This window comes from Entelurus aequoreus, linkage group LG06, assembly GCF_033978785.1.
Source record: "Entelurus aequoreus isolate RoL-2023_Sb linkage group LG06, RoL_Eaeq_v1.1, whole genome shotgun sequence".
NCBI classification, from domain to species: Eukaryota; Metazoa; Chordata; class Actinopteri; order Syngnathiformes; family Syngnathidae; genus Entelurus; species Entelurus aequoreus.
Window position 1 is genome coordinate 48169164 of NC_084736.1, and position 21021 is coordinate 48190184.

At 39.3% G+C, this 21021-nt stretch overlaps 2 protein-coding genes across 3 annotated transcripts in view; both read left to right on the forward strand.

The window, feature by feature from the left end:
• The window catches only part of iqgap2 (IQ motif containing GTPase activating protein 2), a 108036-nt gene extending 107015 nt beyond the window's left edge, over positions 1 to 1021 (forward strand). The window contains exons 37-38 of the mRNA XM_062050902.1: positions 277 to 385; positions 563 to 1021. Of these exons, the coding sequence (XP_061906886.1) occupies positions 277 to 385; positions 563 to 676 (223 nt within the window). The 3' untranslated portion in view covers positions 677 to 1021. The remainder of the gene's footprint in view (positions 1 to 276; positions 386 to 562) is intronic.
• Positions 1022 to 5054: 4033 nt separating this feature from the next.
• On the forward strand, positions 5055 to 20670 carry f2r (coagulation factor II (thrombin) receptor). 2 transcript variants are annotated; one of them, XM_062050909.1, is made up of 3 exons: positions 5055 to 5113; positions 5236 to 5258; positions 18612 to 20670. In XM_062050909.1, the coding sequence occupies exons 2-3, from the start codon at positions 5252 to 5254 to the stop codon at positions 19829 to 19831; spliced, it is 1227 nt and encodes a 408-aa protein (XP_061906893.1). In that variant the 5' UTR covers positions 5055 to 5113; positions 5236 to 5251; the 3' UTR covers positions 19832 to 20670. The 2 variants fall into 2 exon arrangements, with proteins under 2 accessions (XP_061906893.1, XP_061906892.1); XM_062050908.1 differs by lacking the exon at positions 5055 to 5113 and having other exon boundaries at positions 5152 to 5258.
• The last annotated feature ends 351 nt before the right edge of the window (positions 20671 to 21021 follow it).

Genomic DNA, 21021 nt, shown 5'->3' on the forward strand with positions numbered 1-21021 from the left:
ACTGTGGATTCCAAAAAAGGTGCAGTTCCCAATCTTGTCAGAGTAAGAAGAAAGTTGAATAAAATGTTCTCATTTAAAAAAAAAAATTTGAAGAGTCAACAATCCTATACCCACTCAAGTCATTTGAACTCACCTTCTACTGTCATACAAAAGTCATCAGCATGCAGGCTGATGCAAAAACATTAGCACATTAGATATAACACTTTCACTGGAAATGATGCTTCCATTTCCCTCAATGTGCTGCATCAACACTTATCTGTTCTTTTTGCCTGTCAGGTTTAAGAATGTCATGTTTGACATTTCCCCCAGTGAAGAAGTTGGGGATTTTGAAGTGAAAGCCAAGTTTATGGGTGTGGAGATGGAAAAAGTTCAGCTTCATTTCCAGGTAAACACCTTTCCAGTGTTACACATTAAGATACTGACGACTTGTTAGGTTTTATGCAGTCGTCTTCATTCCACTCATAATGTCCTGCAGTTGTAGTCATTTGGTGTGTGTGTGTGTGTGTGTGTGTGTGTGTGTGTGTGTGTGTGTGTGTGTGTGTGTGTGTGTGTGTGTGTCCAGGACCTCCTGCAGCTCCAATATGAAGGTGTGGCTGTTATGAAGATGTTCGATAAAGCTAAAGTCAATGTCAACTTGCTCATTTTCCTCCTAAATAAGAAATTCTATGGCAAGTGAATACCAAAGAATAATAATAAACCAAAAGCACCACTAGTGAAGATGAAAATAGGTTGTGCCTTCTGACAGCATGACGATTAGTTCATCAAATAATTTGATTAAGTCAAAATACATGTTGCCGAGTTTTCTTTGTTTTCCCCTTGTGGAGAATTAAATATGATGTATTTTAATTATAAAGATATTTTTGTTCTGTATTAAAGGAACACTATTGTTTTTGTTCTTGATGAAACAGTTCCAAAATATTTGGTGGAGTCCTCTGGGCTTCATGAATACTGTATTTCACTGGTGCCTTTTTAATCAAAGATGAATCATATTTTAATTAATAAAACTTTTAAATACTACAAATATTGTATTTTTAATATGTATTTTCAGTGTAAATTGATTTTGTCGACAAAACAATGTATAATACATTTCTGTTTTTCCTTATGAATTCCTGAACAAGTCAAAACTAATTTTTTGGACTTCAAAAATATAACAATATGTTTGCAGTGGTATAGATCTGCAACAAAATTTTGAACAAAATTGTGTAAAATTCCAAATGAAATTGAGAATGTCTACCAAAATTGAACTGATGTCTCATACAGGAAGTAGGGGTGCAATTCAAACTGATTTAAGTAGTATATAAATTAGAATCAATAATTTTGGTTTATTCCAGTCATGCTTTTGCAGCAGTGTTTCTGAACCACTGAGCCAGGGCCCGTGTTTGGCCATGAGCGCCCCCTTAGGGGGTTGCCAAAAAATCTGTTTCTTAGCTGTGGTCACAGTGGGCCGCAGCAATACTCAGTTGTAATGCACTTTTCCACCACTTGGGACAGTAATGACAATATCAAACAGACAAAGTCCGCAGCTAAATTCAAAGAGAAGTTGCTGAAACGCAAAAATTATGACTAAAGTTGTGAAGCTGTCTTTACATTTGCAGTTACATTTTATTGACAGTTTATTTAAAAAACAGAGTTATTAATAATTTAGAATTTATTTACTTTAGCTTCAAAGTATATACATTTTTCATCAGTTTTTTTGAGTCCCTTCTTTTGCACGATATTTATTTGGTACTTATTTTTACAATTAGCCTGACTTAAGCCTTGATAATTAACACGTGGTTTCATATCACTTGACAAGGTTTATCCTGTTAAACTGTAAGTGGGTTAAATATAGTTATTGAATATTATTAAAATCAAGAGTAAAATTACTATTTTAGTGTTAATATTTGAGTGGGTCCCAGGGCCCCTCTGTAGTGGAAAAGTTGAGCCCCAAGGTCAAAAAGGTTCGGAACCCCTGCTTTGCAGTATGTTCTCCATATTTAATAGAAATATTACTATGAACCTCATGTATTGTACACGTAGAACTTCATTTGAATTACAACAAATATTTTTTACTGACAATTTGGAAATAAAAGCATATGTTATTCAATTTGATGTATTATATGACTTTCAAATGATGAAAATGGTATACAAAATACTTCATTTTAGAGAATAGTTGACTATCCAAGTATTCACAATGTAGGGAATTTGTGTTTTACAGTTTGTGAAGTATTTTAATAAGCCGAACATGATTATTTCTTTACTTGACTATAATCAATGTATCTGTATGTAAGGCTGCAGCTAACGATTATTTTTCTATCGATTAATCTATAGATTATTTTTTTGATTAATCGGTTAATCTATAGATTATTTTTTCGATTCATCTATAGATTATTTTTCCTTTTACCGATTCTTTTTTTATTCAAAATGAAGATGAAAAAATAAATGTAGGCCAGTTTTTTCAAAAGGCATGGCTTTTATTTACAAAAAAAAAGAAGTATGGCCACTCAGTCAACATTGACAACAACATGACAAAATATTCTGTAACAATGTAAACATTTAAAACTTTTAACATTTAACAAAATTAAAAGTAGCTTATTTGCTTTTTAATGTGCAAATATAAAAGTAAACATACAGTGCAAATTGTAATATTCTGCAATAGTATAAGCATTTCAAAAGTAAAAGTATTGCTTATTTTGCTTTAAAATGTGCAAAAATAAATACAAAAAAGTGCAAAACGAAATATTCTGTAACAACAGTGTAAACATTTCAACAAAAGTGAAAGTATTGCTTATTTGCTAAAATGTGCAAAAATAAAGATAAACATCCAATACAAAAAAGTGCCAATCTAAATATTCTGGAGCACTGTAAACATTAAGTATTGCTTTTAAAATGTGCAAAATAAACATCCAGTCCAACACAGTACACAATAACCTATTCTACTCATTCCAGTGAGTGACTAACAGTTGTAATGAAGAAAGGTTAGCATGTCTACATGCTCTGGTTCTTTTCTTGTTTACAATATTCCCAGCAGCTGAAAATAGGCGCTCAGAAGGGGTCGATGTGGCTGGAACTGAGAGCTAATTACCGGTAGCCTTCACCTCAAGCCAGGACTGCGAGTGAGCTGAGCTCCAGTTTATATTCCTAGAAGGTCAAGTAGGGATGTGCGTATCGATCCTGTGGTATCGATATATCGATACTCACACGCTACTCATTTGGCATCACTTTTCTGAAAAAAGTATCGATATAAACCAAAAAACGGCGTGTGGGGGGTGCAAGCATCACTTTCAGATGTTTTTGATGACTTACTTAACTTACTATGTGCTGGGACACCCCTGTACCTGGCAGAGTATAGAGCTGGCCCAGTCACGTGACAGGAGACAGCGAATGAGCGTCGTCAACGTGCAACACACACACAGCCAGCCGACAGCGATGCAGCCAGGCATATCCAGTGTTGTCCAATTGTTGACTTAAAACAGGCATTGTTTTTTGTTTTTTTTTAGTAATGTTTACTGAATATTTTTGTTTAAATGATTATCCTAAATTCAAATAATTTCCACACAGGGGAATTTACTGTTAGTTGAAAATTGCTTGAGTATTTAAAACAAGATAAGAAAGAGATAAAATTTGGAGATTCTTCATCTTTGCATTACAGTTTTATTTTTTTCCAAGAAAATCTTGAAATATATGATTGAATGTGATTTTGGTTTTAATCTGTAACATCATTTCTTACATTTCGAAAACATTAGCCTATTTCATATTTCATTAATTGCTAATTATATCACAAACTTTAAAAAATAACTGCAGCTTGTTGCGATTCGGATTTGACAGTTAATTGGAAAGCCCTGATATCTAATTATTATATATAATATATAATTATTATTATATATAATATTTAATTTATTTTTCATATTTATGTTATTTATTTTAATTTTACTTTTATTATATATTGACTATAATACATGTGGTATAAATGGTCTGTATTTGTCTTGTGATTTGTCTTAAATAATAACAATAGTAATATTTTTGACTGACAAAAATTGCCAATAAGAAATTAATGGTATCGGTATCGATGAAAAGGCAAGATAAAGTATCGGTATCGTATCGAATCCTAAAAGTGTGGTATCGCCCATCCCTAGCTCATAGTGATGTTACTAGTAGTTGACTGGGAGGTGTTTATTATCATTTGGGGAGAGTCCGCTGCCTGATGCTCACCTGCTAAACACCTATCTGCTCCACGCTGAAGCGCTGACTACATGCGCTCTGAATACACACTGCTGATTGGCTGGTAACGTTTTGAATACGCACTGCTGATTGGCTGATAACGCTTTGTGTTTACCAATCAGATGGTTGTGTGGGTGGGACAATGCTGCGTGCTGAGACAGAGGCAGCCGCAGCAGCTTGTTAACACTTTAGCAGCTAAAGTTAGCTTTAGCTTAGAAACTCGTTCGGTACACCCCTGTACCGAACCGAAAGCCCCGTACCGAAACGGTTCAATACAAAACACGTACCGTTACACCCCTAGCAGATACAAATGACACATTCATGTTTCTGTGTAATGATGACAACGTATACTCGCGCGGACGATTGACTAGTTGGTTTTCTTTTCAAATGTTCGTTCATAGCCGTTGTGCTGCTATGATAGGCCATTTACGCCCGACACAGTGTGCATACAACATTATTAGGCCGTGTATTGAAATACTCCCACACTTTTGACCACTTTTGGCGTGATTTTTTCCCCTCGCTCGCACAGTCTGCTTTGCGCTCCGCCATGACGGTAGTGTGACGTAAATATGCGACGCGTCGACGCACAAAAACGGCGTAGACGTATTTACGTAACCGATGACGTCGACTACGTCGACGCGTCGTTTCAGCCTTATCTGTATGAAATCCCAACATGTCTTTAACTGCAAAATATTACAAACATTGTGGCTTGTGACTCAGGTATTTTTAAAGTCGAGTACTAAAACTGTCAACTTTGATATCCAAACAAACCATATTGTATTACTGTCATTTACTACAATAACAGAAAAACATTATGGTAATTGATTTCTTAATTCTGTCCATAAATAAGAAAACACATTTCTGCCAAGGGGGAGTAGAGAGTGGGTGTGGCAGCACCCTGACTGTATGTACAGTATCCTAACATTTGTTGATAAAACAATCTGTTGTCACTTCTGGCAAAACGTTAGAGGAACTAGCTATGGCCACAGTTCATCCATCACTTTTGCTGTTGTTGGTGTTTGATTCTCTTTCCAGCTCGACACTCGGCGTCATGAATGGTAAGTTTTTCTCTCATTTGTTGTTTGTTCAAGACTGAAGTAAAACAAGAATGCATAAGTGGTACAGTAATTTCCTACCAGTTTTAAGTGGTGCTGTAAATGTAATTATAGCTTACACTAATATGATCCGGCTACTGTACGCACATTAGTTCTCCCTGCACAATTTAATGATGTAATAGATTGACACTGAGCCATATTTTACCTCAACATAGTAACAGATAGGAATATATGATGTTAAGTTTTACTCATTGTGAATTATTATGTGCACATCAAAGTATGATGTAGTGCACAGGTGTCAAACTCAAGGCCCGGGGGCCAGTTCTGGCCCGCCACATAATTTTAAGGGGCCCGCAAAAGCCTGGAAAAAATGGGTTTCAATAAAATACTTATTTTTTAGTTTTTTACTAAATGCATTCATTCTTTTAATTTAGACCAAAAAAATGCATATTTTATACTTTAATATTATCTGATTATGCCAATTAAATTATTATATACTTTATTGCAAAACTTATTTTGTGGGATAAACACAAATAGTTAAATATCTGCTTGTCACCTTTATTTACGATTTTGAAGCAAGTTATTATATAAAATCGAATAATCAAATGCATATGCATTTTGATTAATCATGATTAATTTTAGGTTATTACCCACATGCATAATGTAAGTAAAACATTTTTTAAAAGCGGCCCTCTGAAAGCAGCCATTACTGCAATGTGGCCCTCAATGAAAATTAGTTTGACACCCCTGATGTAGTGCATGCAGTTCTACTCTCCTAAAAACCAACCAATATTACTAAACATTGTTAAAAATTACCTCTCAAATCTCTTGGTTTAGCTCTCATTGGATTGTGCAGGAGTACCTAAGGATGTGACCCATGAAAGATTAAACATGGAAGTTCTATGAATATGATGTTTGCTGTCTTAATGAATTGAACACCATTGTTGGTGCGTTCAAGTGATGTTTAAAGGAGGAAGAGCAAAAATGTAAAACAAAATATTTGTCCATTGAACTTTTTTTATGGATGAATCCATCCTTTTCTGGAATAAATCTATGGCTGAATTTGCACAATTCCTAAGCAGAAACCTTAGATGCGGCTGCACAAACTGAGCAAAATGCCTATGCCCTCTGATTGCGCAATCTTTCTTAAACTTAGTTGTGAGACACGTCTGTTTGTCAGCATTTCGCAAATATGTTTGCAGAAACATTTATTATACACAATTAAGCATATGTACCAAATTCTGTACTTTAAAAGGTATTGACTTAAGTCCGTCGGTGCTATCGAGGATCGATTCACGTAAAATCAAAGGGTGCCATATTTCAATACCTTTTGTTTGTACGTGACATCACCTCTGGTTGCGAACTCGACAACCGGCTCAAGCACTTGACTTGGAAACAAGCAGTCCAGCAGTCAGAGCGTAAGCAACCAGACTGCATTGCAATATTCTATGCCAACAAAGCAAAAAATAGGGTGCTTTGGATAGGAGGGACTTTTTATTTATCCCACAGTGGGGAAATTATGTTCTTGCAGTGCAGGTTTTTACATATAGTAGCAGAAGTAAAATGTAATAAAAAAACAATTTTTTTTTTAAATAGTACAAATTGCGCACTGTGTATAAATAAATAAAAGAACGTTTAAATGCACTCTTAAGGCTCCACTTTTCAAAAGGCGCTAGGGGGGGGTGCTGAAGCCTATCTCAGCTGCATCTGGTGTGTAAATGATACAATGCTTACAGTATAAACACTCCGTAGGGTGCAACCGGCACATTCAACTTAATGGCAAAGATTATTTCCTGGGTAAGGTGACACTCCCTAGTCTATACACTACTGCATACCATCTTGGCATGCAAAGTCTACTACAGTTGTCCCTCGTTTATGGTTGATTGGTGCCGGACATGACTGTGATGAACACATTTCCGAGAAGTAAGATTATTAAAATAAAAAGATTTACATAGAGCATAAAAATTGGTTACAAAATATTAGAGACGTTTTTTAAACATTTCTATATCTCTTTAAATATGAAATAACAGCCATATGGTTACCGTTACAATTGTTTCCCCTTATATAGTATATGTTCTGTACATTACAGGACTCACCGGTAGCCTCTAAGACAGGGGTGGGCAATTGCATGAGCAACCCGAGCACTGCTGGAGGGCCACATCGACAATAGTTCAATTAAATTTTGCTCAATATTATTTTGGATATACCGTAAGATTAAGAAAATAATAATAATAATTTCATTTAACCTAACTTTACTTTATACAAAAGCAGATTGCTTTTGATGGTTTTATTTTGAACACTGTCTTAAACAACACTTCCTGATGTATAATACAATGCAAAAATGTCCATTTCTGCACAGGGTTAATTTCTGTCACTTTATCCTGCATCCTCTATAAAAGTCCAACATTTTTCCCCGTCAGATTTGGACAACCATCTGTTGTCACACCTGCCAGCTTGTCCCATTTCAGTCCTAACATGTCCAAACACGCATTTAGCTATGTGAACAACATTTACATTTACCTCTGTTGTCCCTTTAATTGACTGTATGGCTGCCAGCTCCTCCGTGATTTGAAAGTCTGCAGTTATCCCATGTAATCAATCAATCAATCAATGTTTATTTATATAGCCCTAAATCACAAGTGTCTCAAAGGGCTGTACAAGCCACAACGACATCCTCGGTACAGACCCCACATACGGGCAAGGAAAAACTCACCCCAGTGGGACGTCGGTGAATGACTATGAGAACCTTGGAGAGGACCGCATATGTGGGTAACCCCCCCCCCCCCCCCCCCCTCTAGGGGAGACCGAAAGCAACGGATGTCGAGTGGGTCTGACATAATATTGTGAAAGTCCAGTCCACAGTGGATCCAACACATCAGCGGGAGTCCAGTCCACAGCGGGGCCAACAGGAAACCATCCCGAGCTGAGACGGGTCAGCAGCGCAGAGATGTCCCCAACCGATGCACAGGCTAGTGGTCCACCCAGGGTCCCGACTCTGGACAGCCAGCACTTCATCTATGGCCACCGGACCTATGCAACTCCCCCTCGCAAGGGACAGGGGAGAAGAGGAGAGAAGAAAAGAAACGGCAGATCAACTGGTCTAAAAAAGGGGGGGTCTATTTAAAGGCTAGATTATACAAATGAGTTTTAAGATGGGACTTAAATGCTTCTACTGAGGTAGCATCTCTAACTGTTACCGGGAGGGCATTCCAGAGTACTGGAGCCCGAATAGAAAACGCTCTATAGCCCGCAGACTTTTTTTTGGCTCTGGGAATCACTAATAAGCCGGAGTTCTTTGAACGCAGATTTCTTGTCGGGACATATGGTACAATACAATCGGCGAGATAGGCTGGAGCTAAACCGTGTAATATTTTATACGTAAGTAGTAAAACCTTAAAGTCGCATCTTAAGTGCACAGGAAGCCAGTGCAAGTGAGCCAGTATAGGCGTAATATGAACAAACTTTCTTGTTTTTGTCAAAAGCCTTGCAGCCGCATTTTGTACCAACTGTAATCTTTTAATGCTAAACATAGGGAGGCCCGAAAATAATACGTTACAGTAATCGAGACGAGACGTAACGAACGCATGAATAATGATCTCAGCGTCGCTAGTGGACAAGATGGAACAAATTTTAGCGATATTACGGAGATGAAAGAAGGCCGTTTTAGTAACACTCTTAATGTGTGACTCAAACGAGAGAGTTGGGTCGAAGATAATACCCAGATTCTTTACCGAGTCTCCTTGTTTAATTGTTTGGTTGTCAAATGTTAAGGTGGTATTATTAAATAGATGTTGGTGTCTAGCAGGACCGATAATCAGCATTTCCGTTTTCTTAGCGTTGAGTTGCAAAAAGTTAGCGGACATCCATTGTTTAATTTCATTAAGACACGCCTCCAGCTGACTACAGTCCGGCGTGTTGGTCAGCTTTAGGGGCATGTAGAGTTGAGTGTCATCAGCATAACAGTGAAAGCTAACACCGTACTTGCGTATGATGTCACCCAGCGGCAGCATGTAAATACTAAAGAGTGCAGGGCCAAGAACCGAACCCTGGGGAACTCCGCACGTTACCTTGACATAGTCCGAGGTCACATTGTTATGGGAGACGCACTGCATCCTGTCAGTAAGATAAGAGTTAAACCAAGACAAGGCTAAGTCTGACATACCAATACGTGTTTTGATACGCTCTAATAAAATATTATGATCGACGGTATCGAAAGCGGCACTAAGATCAAGAAGCAGCAACATAGATGACGCATCAGAATCCATCGTTAGCAATAGATCATTAGTCATTTTTGCGAGGGCTGTCTCCGTAGAGTGATTTGCCCTGAAACCGGATTGAAAAGGTTCACAGAGATTGTTAGTCACTAAGTGTTCATTTAGCTGCTGTGCAACAATTTTTTCGAGAATTTTGGAAATAAACGGAAGGTGGGAGACCGGTCGGTAGTTTACCATGAGGTCAGGATCGAGGTTAGGTCTTTTGAGCAGAGGATGAATAACCGCTTTTTTGAATGCTAGGGGAACAGTGCCGGAGGAAAGTGATACGTTTATAATATTTAACACTGATGGACCTAATAATACAAACAGTTCCTTGATAAGTTTCCCAGGAAGTGGGTCAAGTAAACATGTTGTTTGTTTTATCCCACTTACACGCTGTAATAATTCCTCTAATGTTATTTCATCAAAAATAGAGAGACTATTTTGGAGGGCAGTGTCCGTCGTATATACAGTCGTATTTGTGTTAATAGAACCCAGTTGTAGCTGGGATGCGTTGTCTTTAATCTCCTTTCTAATGAGTTCAATTTTCTTATTAAAGAAATTCATAAAATCATCTGCCGAGTGGGTGGAGCTACTGGGAGGAGTCCCTTGTTGGGTTAGCGATGCTACTGTACTAAACAGAAATTTAGGATCGTTTTTGTTGAGGCGGATGAGATTTGAGTAGTATTTAGCTTTAGCTAAGGTAAGCATGCATTTATAAGTTATTAAACTATCACTCCATGCTTGATGGAAAACCTCAAGTTTAGTCGCGCGCCATTTGCGTTCCAGTTTTCTACATGATAATTTATGAGCTCTAATTTCTTCTGTAAACCATGGGGTGCGCCTTTTAGGGGCCCTTTTTTGCTTTAGCGGTGCTATACTATCAATAATTTCGCGCAAGGCATCGTCAAAGTTGTTAGTGAGGTTATCAATAGAGCCGACATAATTTGGGAATGGTGCCATTACCGAAGGCAGTAGGTCAGCAAGAGTCATCGTTGTGGCAGCATTAATGTTGCGGCCGCTATAGCAGTTATTATTATTATTAGCTTGATGACAAAGAGTCAAAACTTCAAATTTTATAAGGTAATGATCGGACATTACTTTAGTATATGGAAGTATCATAACTTTGGAGGTGGTGACACCCCTGACAAGCACTAGATCTATTGTATTACCGTTGCGATGCGTGGGTTCATGTATTATTTGTGTAAGACCACAGCTATCAATTATGGTTTGGAGCGCCACGCACTGAGGGTCCGATGGGGTATTCATATGGATATTAAAGTCCCCCATTATGATTATATTGTCGGCGTGCGTCACTAGATCAGCAACGAACTCTGAGAATTCACTGATAAAGTCCGAATAGGGCCCAGGGGGGCGGTAGATAACAGCCAGGTCGAGAGGTAGCGGTGTGACAGACCTCATAGTAAGCACCTCAAACGATTTATATTTATTATTTAGGTTAGGGGTAAGGTTGAAATTTTCATTGTATATTAGTGCGACACCCCCTCCCCTTTTAAGAGGGCGGGCAACATGCGCATTCGTATAGTTAGGAGGAGATGCCTCATTGAGCGCAAAAAATTCGTCCGGTTTGAGCCAGGTTTCGCTAAGACCAATGACGTTAAGATTGTTGTCTCTAATGACCTCATTAACCAATAACGCCTTGGGAGACAATGATCTTATGTTTAAAAAGCCCATATTATAGGTATTGGGCTGTTTTGACGAGTTTTTGTTAAGATTATCCGTAGTGGCAATATTAACAATGTTGCGTTTATTATGCGTAGTGCACTTTAAATAGTTTCGACCATATCTAGGAATTGATATGACGGGAATTTTCCGATTGTTTGCTTGGTGCTGCAATAGACTGGACATATCATAATTTGCCACCTCAGTAGAATGCATGTCCACCTCTGACACAGACACAACAGAAAAAACATTATGTGAATTGTGTATTATTCTAAGAGAATTGCTATGCGTACATGGATTATCCAGCCTGGCGCTGGCTAGTTCTAGCTTAACTGACTCCTCACCCGGACTAACAGACATTGTAATTGCCTGTGACCGGGCTTGCTCTAGTGTAGTCAGTCAAGTGAGACTTAAATAGTAGTCTATGTTTCTAGACAGGATGATGGCGCCTTCCTGGTTAGGGTGAAGGCCGTCTCTCATCAGCAAGCCTGGTTTGCCCCAGAAAGAGGGCCAGTTATCAATAAACATTAGTCCCTGCTGCCTACAGTAGATAGCCAGCCACTTGTTAAGCGAGACTAATCTGCTATATCTCTCATCATTGCCTCTCGCAGGCAGGGGGCCAGAGACAATTACTCGATGCCTGGACATCTTTCTGGCGAGATCACAAGTACTGGCTAGGTTTCTCTTTGTAATCTCTGACTGTCTCATTCTAGTGTCATTGGAGCCAACGTGTACAACTATATTTGCATAATTAGTGGTGCGATTAGCCTGTCGTACGTGTTTACTAGGCCTGTTGCGAGTTAGCTCCCTAAGATTAGCTTCAATGTCAGGTGCTCTGGCCCCGGGGATACACTTTATTGTGGCTGGTTTGCTAAGCTTTATGTTTCGGGTGATGGAGTCCCCTATGACTAAGGTGTGGTGCCCGGTAGACTGGGGTGTAGGACTAGCTAAAGAGCTAAATCTATTATGCGTCTCAACCGGTACACCGTAGCTTGTAGGCCGCTTAGGACTGCTACAAGCTGGGCTAGTTAGCTCGCTACAGCTAACGCTAGCAGATGTGTCCGCAACATCTAAAGTTACGACATTACTCTGCTCTAACTGGCGGACACGGCCCTCTAGCAGAGCCAACCTCTCCGTGAGTATGGTGCAAGACGCGCAGGAAGCCATTACTCACAGTGTTTTCTGTCACCGAGTGAAGTTCCTGCTGTCCTCAGGGAAGTGGTCGCGGTCTGTGGGAGTAAGAAGATGAGCAGCTGGGCGGTGTCACGTACATCGCAGCTCTCATCCAAAGCCAGCGAAAAACAGTCAAAGTCGGCCGTGTGAAATTTGGCAAAAAGTCCTTGTTGGGTTTGCAGTTTTACCATCAACGCATCAGCCTCCCTTGCGCGCTCTTCATCAGACAGATTTTGGTATTTTTCGTCGTGCAGTGGCGATTCAAATTATATTCTTTAAACACAGCAACCTGTGTACCACAAATTAAGCACACGGCTTTACCTTTAATTTCTGTAAAGAAATACTTGGCAGTCCATGTCTTGTTGAAAACACGGCATTCGTCATCAACTTTTCTTTTTTTAGCGTGAGCTGACATCTCGGGGGTATCACTTGTCGCTGTGCACCTTCACTCACAGGTTACACACGGGCATGCGTCCATAAATATCCATCCATCCATCCATTTTCAACCGCTTGTTCGTTTTGGGGTCGCGGGGGTTGCTGGAGCCTATCTCAGCTGCACTCGGGCAGAAGGCGGGGTACACCCTGGACAAGTCGCCACCTCATCACAGGCGTCCATAAATAACACTTTTCAAAATAAAAGCAGCACAGTTGTATTGCACGCACGACATAGATATTTTTTTAAAATTTATTTTGTCATTTGTGATTGGCCTCACGCGAGCCGGACAGGGACTCACAAAGGGCCGGATGTGGCCCGCGGGCCGCAGACTACCCAGGTCTGCTCTGCTCTAAGAGGATCCTCCAAGGGATATTGCTAGGATTGTCACCCGGCCACTACAACACGGCCAGGATGTGAAACTGCTTTGTCACATCGCAAGTAAGTCCTCAAAGTTAGGAATGAGCTTACATGTGCATGGAAACTGAAGTCCCACTTGGTGAATATCTTATTGATCGCTATAACATATTTTTATAGAATCTGCTTAAGAATTTTTTTGGGGGGAAAAAAATCTGCGATGTAGAGTAGAAAGACTACTTTATATAAAAACAGTACTTGCAAATGAGACAAAGACGTAAATAAATGGCTTCTTGGAGTGTAAATCTTTGGGAACGAAATGATTCGATCCGATTACTCGGGTGACTATTCGATTCAGAATTGATTCTTGGATCAACACGAAACCGATTTTAACACTGTATTATTTTGAATTATAATGGAACTTTTTCTAAACAGGTGATCGGTTGGAAAAACTCCTTTTGGTTGCATGGAGATGGCCTTAAAAGTATTTTTAAACATTGATACTTTTTAAAAAAAATTTTTTATCAAGAATCAATTTAGAATCAGGATGAATAACAATCGCGATACGAATGTGATTTGATTTTTTTTGTGCACTCTTACTGGACAGTACAGCTTAGCATTAAATGTTTAAAAAACAAAAAAATGTATTCAACAATCAACATTGAACTGATTTGAACACACAAACGTTGCTTTTGGGTACTGTATAGATTCCGGACTACCAGAAATTGGTACCGTATCGATTAGAATGTGAAAAGTACTTGGGATGTCAAAAAAATGTGATTTTCGGAATATTCGGGATTCTTATTTGTAACTAATCCTAATGGGTTTTAAAAAATCTACATTAAAAAAAAAAATATATATATATATATATATATATATATATATATATATATATATATATATATATATATATATATATATATATATATTTTGAAATTATTCTGGCGAATCATATTGTAGCTGCACAGATTTACTTAAAAAAAAAAAAGTGGGATATTTCTCTTTTTGCCCTATTTATATTTGACATAATTATGATGCGTTCAAGAGCAAACAATAATATATATTAAATAATAATACATTAACATAAAAAAATTAAGGCAAATTGAGCCACAATAACTTAAAGGCCTACTGAAACCCACTACTACCGACCACGCAGTCTGATAGTTTATATATTAATGATGAAATCTTAACATTGCAACACATGCCAATACGGCCGGGTTAACTTATAAAGTGCAATTTTAAATTTCCCGGGAAACTTCCGCTTGAAAACGTCGCGGTATGATGACGTATGCGCGTGACGTCACGAGGTCAAGGGAAGTGTTTGGACCCAATTCAAATACCTCTGTTTTCTTCGACAAAATTCCACAGTATTCTGGACATCTGTGTTGGTGAATCTTTTGCAATTTGTTTAATGGACAATGGAGACTGCAAATAAGAAAGTTGTAGGTGCGATCGGTGTATTAGCGGCTGGCTGTAGCAACACCAACACCAACACCAGGAGGTTGTGTTGTGTTTTGAGCAGGATAGCAGACGCACTATGGTGAGTACAGCTTTGGCTTCCAAACATTTGATCGCTTGCATGTCACGTACGTAACTTTGGGGAAATATATGTTTCTTGCCGACTGATGGCGGCCGGGGTGTCGTCAAAAGCGTACAACCCCCGCCGCCGCATCTAAGTTAGCTTCTATTTTTTTTAGCTTCGCCAAGCTGAAAATTATTAACCATGTATTTACATGTTCATGGTTAAATAGTATTGTTGATCTTCTGTCTATCTTTCCAGTCAGGGTTTTTTTTTATTTAGTTTCTATCTGCATTTGAGACTGATGCTATCACGTTAGCTCCGTAGCTAAGTTAGCTTCTATTTTTTTTAGCTTCGCCAAGCTGAAAATTATTAACCGTGTATTTACATGTTCATGGTTTAATAGTATTGTTGATCTTCTGTCTATCCTTCCAGTCAGGGTTTTTTTTAATTTAGTTTCTATCCTTCCAGTCAGGGTTTTTTTTAATTTAGTTTCTATCTGCATTTGAGACTGATGCTATCACGTTAGCTCCGTAGCTAAGTTAGCTTCTATTTTTTTTTAGCTTCGCCAAGCTGAAAATTATTAATCGTGTATTTACATGTTCATGGTTTAATAGTATTGTTGATCTTCTGTCTATCCTTCCAGTCAGGGTTTTTTTTTAATTTTGTTTCTATCTGCATTTGAGCCTGCTATCACGTTAGCTCTGTAGCTAAGTTAGCTTCTATTTTTTTTAGCTTCGCAAAGCTGAAAATTATTAACCGTGTATTTACATGTTCAGTCACTGTGAATGTCCATTTCGCGTTCTCGACTCTCATTTTCAAGAGGATATAGTATCTGAGGTGGTTTAAAATACAAATCCGTGATCCACAATAGAAAAAGGAGTGTGTGGAATCCAATGAGCCAGCTTGTAACTAAGTTACGGTCAGAGCGAAAAAAGATACACCCCGCACTACACTGTAGTCCTTCACTCTAAAGTTCTTCATCCACGAATCTTTCATCTTCGCTCAAATTAATGGGGTAATCGTCGCTTTCTCGGTCTGAATGTCTCTCGCTCCATTGTAAACAAAGCGCAATTGTGAGGAATCCTTTGTCTTGTGACGTCACGCTACTTCCGGTAGGGGCAAAGGTTGTTTTTATCAGATACCAAAAGTTGCAATCTTTATCGTCGTTGTTCTATACTAAATCCTTTCAGCAAAAATATGGCAATATCGCGAAATGATCAAGTATGACACATAGGATGGATCTGCTATTCCCGTTTAAATAAAAAAAAAAAAATTCAGTAGGCCTTTAACATCACCATAGGCTAAGTAGGCAGAGATTACAAAGGAAAATAAAAAGTTAGCCTTTACGCAAACCATAAACTGATAGGTGTGGGCTTTTGATTGATTGATTGATTGATTGATTGATTGAGACTTTTATTAGTAGGTTGCACAGTGAAGTACATATTCCGTACAATTGACCACTAAATGGTAACACCCGAATAAGTTTTACAACTTGTTTAAGTCGGGGTCCACTTAAATTGATTCATGATACAGATATATACTATCAGATAGGCTGCACCTGGGAACACACTGATTGGTGTTTCTATGCATGCGTGTGTGTGTGTGTGTGCGTGTGTGTGTCTATGAGGCTGCAGTACGTTAATAAATGTCCCCACACGATGTACATTTGACAGTGATTCATAGCAGGGAAGCTAACAACAGCCTACAGTGACAGCCAAAATATCTACTAACGTTACTTACCGCGATGTGCTTTGTTGAGTTAATGTAAGCTTAAGCTTGTTAATCATGTGACCGCCTGGCTCTGTTTGATTGGTGAAACGGAGTCAAACGTCACCAGTGACTGCATTTAATTGGTGAAACGCAGGCATGCGATAGATCCTACTTTGAAGGTCTGTCTGACAAACAAAAACAAACAAAGCGTGAATTAACAGATCGATAAAAATCAGTAGCGAGTAGCGAGCTGAATGTAGATAAATGGAGCGGAGTAAAAGTAGCGTTTCTTCTCTATAAATATACTAAAGTAAAAGTATGTTGCATTAAAACTACTCTTAGAAGTAGAATTTATCCCAAAAGTTACTCAAGTAGATGTAACGGAGTAAATGTAGCGCGTTACTACCCACCTCTGATATACACACTGCAAGTATATATAATGTAGTAACAGACACCTTCATAACAATATGTATGAAGGCATGTGGGCTCTGTACCGAGGATGTTGTTGTGGCTTGTGCAGCCCTTTGAGACACTTGTGATTTAGGGCTATATAAATAAACATTGATTGGTTGATTGATGTAATATGTTCTATATACACACTGCAAGTATATATATAATGTAGTAACATACACCTTCATAATAATATGCAATATGTTCTATATACACACTGCAAGTCTATATATAATGTAGTAACAGACACCTTCATATCAATATGTAATATGTTCTATATACACACTGCAAGTCTATATATAATGTAGTAACAGACACCTTCATATCAATATGTAATATGTTCTATATACACACTGCAAGTATATATATATATATAATGTAGTAACATACACCTTCATAATATGTAATATGTTCTCTATACACACTGCAAGTCTATATATAATGTAGTAACATACATAACAATATGTACAATGTACATACTGCAAGTATATATATATATACATAATGTAGTAACAGACAACAATATGTAATATGTTCAATACTTACCGTATTTTCCTCATTTTAATCATTAATGTAGTAACATACATAACAATATGTACAATGTACATACTGCAAGTATATATATATATATATATATATATATATATATATATATATATATATATATATATATATATATATATATATATATATAATGTAGTAACAGACAACAATATGTAATATGTTCAATACTTACCGTATTTTGGTCATTTTAATCATTTCCGCAACTAATTCTTCGTCAGGTTTATTTCCGTTTCCATAGCTGCACACTTCCGACTTCTGGCAACAAATATGTATTCCTACTTCCGGAATCAAACATGATGTGTTTTCTAATCATGGCAGACTTGGTAATAGACAACAAAGACAACTATTTTTGGAAAAATTAGAATATACAACCTTTTTGAGGATGAACTACTGCTTCTAGAAGCAAGCACGAAGGAAGAGTGAGATATTGGAGCAGACAGAAGCCTAGAAAGTGAGGTGAAAGTGAACCGAAACTGCAAATGTGGAACTTGAAGTCAAGCTATTTTGACTTAAATGGAGTGCTTACCCATAGTTGACTGGAAAAATAACATTTCTGGTCAGCTGGACTCTGTACAGATTATTTTTCGCATTGTGTAGTGCATTACAAACTCAAACGTGTTTTGTGCTGACGTAGAAGCTAGTTTATATCTTGCCGTGGTTAGCTTTTACAACTAATACCGTAGCATGCTGATGTGTTAGCATGATATAATGGACAGTCTTAACATCACGTCCCGTGTTTTATGATTCTGATTCATTCTAAAAAGAGTTCCTCCGCGTTCGCTCTTACAACAACAATGTCGCTACAGTTTGGTTTTTATACAGGTTTACTGAAATTGTTGAGCGTTTTTAAATGCATTTTTAAAGATAGAATAGAATGCTCCCATTAGCTGCATTGCTAGCTCCCAAGAACGAGCCGACGTTTGTTAGAAGGCAAAAACCACAATTTTTGTCTTCTTGTCTCCCTAATAATGATTGTGATCGATAGGCAAAATTCCAAAAAAGTGCAGTTCCCCTTTTAAAATGTTATTGTTTGCCTCCTTTGAATGATTACCAAGAATCTTCTTCCCTTATTCTGATAACGATTAACTCTGCAGTTCTTTCATGAAGAACCGGTCTCCATTTTCAGTTTTACATTAAAAAAAATTAGGTTAGTAAAATGTTGAATAATTATCTTTTCCTGGTAATGATTGCCTTGTTTGAACTGATCGAAGCTTCAGAACCTTTCCTGCGGACCTTCTCTGGACACGTTCTGACAGAAGGAGACGCCGACGACTTGGACCTGTCCGTGTTGGACGGCGATGACGCAGGTTCTGGGTCCGAATCCCAGCTTGAAGCTGTGAGAAGACATCCGGGCCTTCACCCTCCTCATCACAAGCACTACTTTGTGTCGGAGGAGGTCAAGCGTTTCCTGCAGGGTTGCTTGTCCACGGCCTTCGTCCCGGCCGTCTACACCGTGGTCTTCGTCGTCAGCGTGCCTCTCAACCTGCTCGCCGCCGCCATCTTCCTTCATCCGGTCCGTCCCAGGAAGCCCGCGGTCATCTACATGTTGAACCTGGCCTCTGCAGACCTACTCTTCGGCTTGCTCCTCCCCTTCAAGGTGGCCTACCGTTACCATGGCAACAACTGGACCTACGGCGCCTTCATGTGCAGGGTGGTGACGGCCGCCTTCTACTGCAACATGTACTGCTCGGTGCTGCTCATGGCGTGCATCGGCTTGGACCGCCTCCTGGCTGTCGTCTACCCCATGAAGTCGCTGACGTGGCGCAGCCCGCAGACGGCGTGGGCCACGTGCGCCGCCGTGTGGCTGCTGGCCGTGGCCGGCGCGGTGCCTCTTTTAGCGACGGTTCAGACGGCGCACCTGCCCCAACTGCGCATCACCACCTGCCACGACGTGCAAGACGCAATCGAACTCCAATCATATTATCGCTACTTCTTCCCCGTCTACTCGTCGGTGTTCTTCTTCATCCCCCTCGTCCTCACCGCGGCGTGCTACGTGCGCATCATCCACGCCTTGGCGGCCGCCAACATCGAGAACCGCTCCAAAAAGACTCGGGCGGTGGTGATGGCGGCGATCGTCCTGGTGGTGTTCGTGGTGTGCTTCACCCCTGCCAACGTGATCCTCATGATCCACTACGTCGACGTTGCGCACGCCTTTAGCGGCGACGCATCCTACCGGGCCTACCTGCTCGCCACGTGTGCGGGGAGCCTCAGCTGCTGCCTGGACCCGATGCTTTACTACTTCGGTTCGTCTCAGTGCAGGAAGCGGGTGGTGGCGCTGTTTGGACGCCGGCGTCCGCATCAGAACGCGAGCAGCATGCGCACGGAGAGTACCAGAACCAGCAGTCGCAGGGACAGCAGCAGGCCATGCAAGATGGAGGTTGGTCAAAGTGGGTCTGGGGGTCAGACTCAGTACAGCATGCTGGACACTTGACGAGGTTTATTTGTGTCTCGGTGGGACAGCAAGGAACACATTTATTTACTGAATAAAATCGATGTTGTTGCCTTTGTAACATTTGATTTGGTATGTTTGTAACCGGGTCAATTATGTCATGTAAATATAATGTATTTTATAATGTTGTATTAGTGTTATAATTACACAAGATGTGTAAGTTACATGAAAATGCCTGAAGGTTGTTTGATGTTTTGTCAATATGTGGAACCATTGTCTTGTCGTGTCCCTCGTACTGCAATAATTGTTGTGACACCTGCTTATTTATTTGTGTTGGACACGCCCTTCTACTTCCCTTTTATCCACGATATCAACGGGAGAGGTAGGAGTCCATGCGACGACAGAAAAGTGTATTTGTCTCATTAAGAACTTGTCTTAAGTTCACTATTTCCTGTTCTGTATTATTAAGTTTGTGTAGTGGCTCGACTATTGGCAGAAAAAAATTGACAACGTCTGTAGTTCCTGCATCGTCAGATGCATTAACACAAGTGAAGTGCAGCTGAGCAGCGACCCCTGGTGTCGGTCGTGTTCATTAAATTCTACACACAACGCAGAGGAAAAGAACACCGGCTACATCTTACTCCTATTTATGTATGGCAAGTACTTTGTCAGGCATGAATTCCTATTTACATATTATTGAGACCTATTGCGTCATATTACTGTTATTTTCAAGTAACACATTTATTATATTTTATTTTATTCGGTCCCCAGTCATTTCACTATCGTTTCCGTGGGCCCGAATATAGAACGGACGAGGGAGGAGCTAAAAAAGCGCGGGAGACGAGAAGAGGCGGCTGTGCTGTGTGTGTGAAAAATAAAGTGGAGTCAAGCGTGTCCTGCCTTTGTGGTACTTTTGCAAGGAAGACAACACAAATATCTTGTAAATCAGTGTTTTTCAATCTTTTCTGAGCCAAGGCACATTTTTTTTCTTTGAAAAAATCCCGAATCACACCCACCAGCAGAAAATATACAAAAAATGAATTGTTGAATATGAATTCAAACCATAACCAACCATGCATCACTATAGCTCTTGTCTCAAAGTAAGTGTGCTGTCATGACCTGTCACATCACGCTGTACCTTATTTTGATGTTTTTTGTGTTTCCCTGTGTGTAGTGTTTTAGTTCTTGTCTTGCGCACCTATATTTGGTGGCTTTTCCTGTTTTGTTGGTAT

Coding starts and splice junctions, on each gene's coding strand:
- f2r (XM_062050908.1), top strand. CDS start 5,180: ATGGCCACAGTTCATCCATCACTTTTGCTGTTGTTGGTGTTTGATTCT. Junction 5,259..18,611: donor GACACTCGGCGTCATGAATG/GTAAGTTTTTCT, acceptor AACTGATCGAAG/CTTCAGAACCTTTCCTGCGG.